We start from the raw sequence: 5,959 nt of genomic DNA on the forward strand, positions 1-5,959 counted from the left end.
CCGGGCTGGCGGCTGTTCTAATTACTTCTTTTTTTTTTTTTTTTCCCTTTTAATAAAGAAAAATCCACCTCCAAGAATGAAAGCAAATCTCAAGACCTTCATCTTCGTCATGGGGCGGAATGCTGGTTTTCAAAGGGCAGAAGCAGGGCACCCACGTCGCAAGCGTGACAGCAAAGAAGCCCCTTCTGCGCATTTCAGTTTTTAAAAGAAGAATAAAACTTCTCATGTATTCCTGGACTGCACACACACACGAGCTCTGTTAGATGTCACTAATACAAGCAATGCAAGAGCATAAAGAGGGTCAACTGGAGGATCAGCTCCTTACCGTGGTTTAAGAATGAAAGGGACAAACGCTATTCTCATCATAAATATTTTCTTTCTGGTTCTGTACTGCAAAAGGAAAGGCACTCAATGCTGTGCTTCAAAATCACATTGCAACCCCAATCTGATTGTTCGTGTTGGTTTTAATATAACCACAACCTAATTGCATATACAGCATTGTAAATCAAATCCCCAGTATCACCGGAGCTACCCTGATGGGAGATCAGCATTAGATACAGTATTTCCTCCCTGCCAGTAACAGGTTTTGAATGGAAAGCCTGGAATGTAAAAAAAGAAATAATGCTAAAAATCCAATCACTCTGACATCCTGTGAGCTAATAAGAGCACGTGAATGCAACAAGCTTAGTACTTCACAGTAATTAATTTGACAGCAAAGAGCTAACAAGAAAACAACAGGCAGAGCAGTGATGACTGGTTCATAGAGGTCACTGTCAAACAAGAAATAGGTGCAAACACAGTCCCTCGCCCTTTGAAAACGACTATTTCATTGCCCCAGTGAGAATAAAATGCCAAAGAGAGACAATATTGTGTCTTTGGTGCTGATAACAAATCTGGAAAGGTTTTTCTAGTAGTAAAACAAGGCAGAGGTTTTCTTTTTTACATATAGTGATTTTTACTCATTCATGTTACTCAGTGAAGTGGCATGGTTTGGCTTTTTTTTTTCCTCTCTCGCTAGGTTAGCCAAAGCCATTTTGCATATTCAAATATTGGGAAGACTTATCTTCTCTGGCAATTACTAACAAACTAATACACTAATAACCTGTATTGTTATTTAAAGTGTGTCCAATAACATTCTGGAGGCAGCTCTCACACAATGGACTTTCTCTGCCTTCCTCCTAGAGAAGAACTTAATCAAACCTTAGATGCTTTCGGGCAGAGGAGCCTACAGGGAGAGCAAACAGGGTTAACGGAAAGAAATGTGCCATTTGATTCCTAATCTTGCTCAGGCAGCATGGCCTATTGATTGAGCCATAAAGCTCTGTTAATTTTAAGATCTCCTCAGCTTTCAGTTCTTTCCCTTGGGCTTAAACTTGTTGCTTACACACAGTGGCTGAACTATCAGGGAAAGGGTAGCTTCACACTCCCCCCCGCGCCGCTCTCCTCCCCTCCTCCCCTCTATTCTATTTGTTCTGAGCTCATCTGCGTGAGGATGCATTTTCACACACACCTTCTCAAACCGGCTGCTATTCATCTGATTCAGGGTCATGCTTTTCCATACATTAAATGCAGGGGAAAACTGGGAAGGAAGTGGCTGGGATTTGTGCTTGATGGGCAAGCACACGGTTAGCCAGGGAGCCCCGCTGTGAGAGGGTACAGTATTGGAGGGTATTTTCTGTAGAAACATCAAGTCTCATGACTGGAATCTGGTGCTTATTAAAGCTGCTAGTATAATGAAATCAGGATAAACTGAAATCCTCAGCTAGTGTAAATCGGCATGTTTGCGAGGCATCGAACGGCTACAACTCTTCCTTTATAACCTAGATATTTGCTTATGCACATTTATCTCAGGGGGCAGCAGATGCAGAAGCCAGGCTTTTGGGGAGACTGGTCAGTACAGCTCTGCATCTTCCTGAGCCGCTGGGAAGCTCTAGAAACTGCGCAGACAGCGATGGCACACAGCAGCTGCCTTACTGCTCCGTGTTTCCATGATGCCCTCAGTGGCACTGTGACAATTTACGCTAGCAAAGGATCTAGCCCCTCACATATTGCCAAGGCACCTTTTATGCTCTTAAACCATTAATAATATCTATTAGGTAATCTTACTAATCCCTTTGAGGAAGGATTTTCTTTACTGTACTGATGGCTGAACTGAATAAAGCTTCATACATAAGAGGCCCGGTTTGCACTAGAAATGCTTCTCCTTTGATAACCAGCAAATACAAGTTTTACTAGCACAAGCATTTTTTTCTGCAAGCATTACCCAAATAAAATAGGCTATACTGGCAAAAGCACTTTTTTTTTTGCTCATATAGCTACATCTATACGGGGGATTTTTGCACGTAGTGAAACGCAATCTGTTTTAAATGGCACTTCAGAAGAGCATTGTTATCCCACAGAAGTTTCAAGGGTAGACCTTGAAGTATATACTTCTGCTTAGTATCTGAAAGAGCTTTTTACAAGGTGGCCATGGTTGTCTTGCTGGAAATACATAGAAACTGAGACGCACGATTACAAGGGCAGGCTGGGAGCGCTGCACTCTATCTGGAATTCATATTCGTGCCATTCTTTTGCCTCAGATTAAATTATGTATCCGTAATCAGACTGATTTCACACAAATACTTTTTAAACAACTGCAACAAAATCAGAGGATGTTTCATAAGCACCGTAAATCTGTAGAAGGGAAAGTCCTATTGAAAATCAAGTAGGTAAATGCTGTTCTGGACAACCTGGACATTTTCTGAACTGGCAAAGGTAGATCTAACTCATGAAAAAAAGCTACTAAAAGGTTGATTTGGTTTCTTTGCTCCTGCCCATGTTCCTTTAACTGAAAACTGTTAACAGAGATTTACTCTCTCTAAAGAAAGGGTCCTACTCTGAACACCACTTGGAAAAAGGGGGTACAGCAGGCAGAAACAAAGGACCTGACCAAACTGGGAACTCCTCATCTAAAGCAGGTACAACAGGAATCTGGAAGATGAGTCACAGAGAAATAAAATAGAGCCCTCAACAGGTTTTAAAGAACACCTACTGAATGCCAGTTCCTCGCACAAGTGTCAGGGAGGATGGGGACATGGGGGAAGCAGCAGTACAGGGTTGCAGAGATATGCTCACAGCCTCAGCCTCCCATTCCCACTGCACTTGATTTAACACGACTCCCGCTCCCTCCACCTCAGCTACCTGGTGGTGCCTTATGGGCAACATGTTGGCCGATCGGTCCTCTTCAATGACCCCTTTGTGCTCCAGGAGGGAAGGCTTGCATCCAAGCTCCCAGGTTCGCTGTGGGGAACGACACGCCGGCGTATCTTGTGTGCCACCGTGAAGCGTCGCAGGCAGGTACCTCGCCTTGGCCAGGTCTCCGCACAAAGCAGCGTGCCCTTTGGCAAAGGGACTGAGTTCAGAGATCTGCTTCAATTTCCAAAGTAAAGGGACCAAACACCATCAGGTGGATACCCCGTGTGATATTCAAAAGCTGTCCGCTGCTTGGTGACAGCCCAGAAGTGCTCTTGTTTTCCTCGCACAGTCTGTCCTCTGCAGTCCAAAGCTGTAGCCTTATAACCAGGCAGTGACTTCCTCTGAAGTTGCCTGTATTGACCTAAATAGGTTGGGGCGGGTGAGGACACACAGACAACATGAAAAAAGCTGTGCTGGTTGCCCAACAAAGAAGTGTCTGCTTTGTGGTGAGCACTTTTAACATATTGTTAAAGAACGTGATTTTCATGTTTGTTTAAGTTCACACCAAAAGCCTTGCAAAGTAGCAAAGTGAGTAAAAATAAAATCTGCATTTAAGTGGTAAACAAAATAGTTAAATCATGACTTCTCATAATTTGAATGCTACTTACTGGGGCAACACATTTAGAAGTCGACTGGTGCATTTCTTTTATGCCTCCAGCTGTGATTGATACATCTAATAGATCGGGAAAATGAACAGTAGGATGGAACAATGTTAAAATCAGCTCTCCTGAGAAAATCAGTGATTATTAGGGGGCAGTGACAAAACGGAGAGGTTTCCCTCCAATTTTGAATGGAGCTTAGAAGCAAAATATTGCTGGTACCTTTGCAATGCCATGGGAGAAATGGGATAGAGAAGCTCGAGTCATCTCATGATGGACAATCAGTGGCATTTGCCAAGTACCTGAACATAAGCTACCTCCTCTTTTCTACAAGCAAGCAGCACAATGTAGAGGAAGTGTCTACAGTGGGACAGGCTGCAGCAGAAGACCTGTGCTTAGGCCTGAATGTCTTCTTCTCTACCCCATTTTCACTAGCTGTAAGTTGAGGATGGCGGCATTCAACCCTCTGTAAGTGGCTTTGAAATCAAGCGGAGAAAAGCAGCATACAGGAATTCATCCTTTTCATAGAGCTTGACACTCACAGCATGGCCTTGGTGCTGTACGTCAAAAATCATTTTCCGTCTTTCCATAGTTAACTGTCCAGTTTTGTTTCCGTGAGTCTTTTGTTATATCAAACCAAAGCTGTTGTGCAGTTTAACTGTTCGCACAAGAACATTTGAGTGCGTTTTTAAAGATGGCGGTGATATGGTTGACTGATTCACTCACTGCTAGGGCCAGAAGCAAGGGGCTCCTGTAACACCACCAAAGTCCCCCAGCTCAAGCAAGGAGGATCTGCCACAGATAGCGGACCTCTATGGATTTATCCCGGCTGAGAGCTGATCCATGTGATTTACAGTCATTTGCCCAGTGCTATTTAGCCACTGTGGGCCTCTAGCAAGCGTGTTCAGGCTGTCTCACCATCCATATTCGCTACATTGGCACTAGCTACAAGCAAGGTTCTCTGCTACCACACGTCACTGATATGCCAGTATTACTAGATTACGTGAAAGGGTTATTAACAAAATTTTCTGAATCACCTTCTGCTCTGCTCAGTATTTATCATTTGTACGTCAGCACTGCCTGTCCCCTTACGAGGGAATGGTTTGAATATGCAGTGGGACTAAAACAAAACAGATTGCAAACTCTATACGACTTGGGTGCTTTGTCTTCCAAAACACCTGAAAAAGCACATACACTGTGACAGTGCAGGCTGTCCCCTTGACTGAGATGTTGACTGAGATATCCCCTCAAAGGGGTTTTAAGACTGGAGCATTTTTCATTCCCCAGGTTACAAGCAGGTCTTCTTGTTCTGTTATTTCCCTGCCATGATCTCCTCAGAAGTGGGGCAGCTTATTAGCGAAGAATAACCCTAAAACTCCTCCACAGCTCTTTGCCATTTCTGAGTAATAGTCTCGCCCCCCGACCTTTATTGCTGTGGTTTAGATCCTTACCGAGAGCATTATTAAGAATAAATCATAGTATGTGGAAATAATATGTGAAATACACTGGTACTATTGTACAAGGATAAGAAAACAAACAGCAAGAACAGGAGCACATGGATCATATTAGTAGGCATTGGGTCTACCAAACCTACACAGGTACTGAAGTGTTAGGAGGGTGCAGAGCTACAACAGGAAAGCGCGTTGTTCTAGCTTTTTTACTTAAAAGATGAGAGAGAGGGCCTAGGGGAGGGGAACTCATGAAAAAGAAAAGGATGAAACTTTTTTTTTTTTTTTTGGCTACTCCAGATGGGGTTTTCCTCTGTTTAAATGCTGAAGGACAGAAAGATTTTAAATTAAAATCTTAATAAATATAGCCCTGAGGCTAGTAACATTATTACATCCAAGATGATTACAGCAACCAAGCCACAAAAGAAATATATATATATATATTTATTTGAAGCATAATAAGGCTCAGTATTTAGTTAGAAGAAGGCTAGGCAGCTAACTGACTTCCAAGGTGGTGAATTTTCCATTCCCCTCTGCCGAAAAGATAAACCAACATGGCACATAGTTTGCAGGTCTTGGTTTCATTTCTGCACAAGATAAAATTATTACTGCTTAAGCTTTATATATATATATATATAAAAAAAAAAAAGTTACAATTGCTCAGATCATGTGCATGAG

General features: G+C 42.7%; 1 protein-coding gene across 1 annotated transcript in view; it reads right to left on the reverse strand.

Annotated features, from left to right (window-relative positions):
• INHBB (inhibin, beta B) overlaps positions 1-4,758 on the reverse strand; it is an 11,551-nt gene extending 6,793 nt beyond the window's left edge. Inside the window, exon 1 of the mRNA XM_009887327.1 lies at positions 4,752-4,758. Coding sequence (XP_009885629.1) covers positions 4,752-4,758 — 7 coding nt within the window. The remainder of the gene's footprint in view (positions 1-4,751) is intronic.
• Between the last annotated feature and the right edge of the window lie 1,201 nt (positions 4,759-5,959).

This window comes from Charadrius vociferus, unplaced genomic scaffold, assembly GCF_000708025.1.
Source record: "Charadrius vociferus isolate BGI_N301 unplaced genomic scaffold, ASM70802v2 scaffold385, whole genome shotgun sequence".
NCBI classification, from domain to species: Eukaryota; Metazoa; Chordata; class Aves; order Charadriiformes; family Charadriidae; genus Charadrius; species Charadrius vociferus.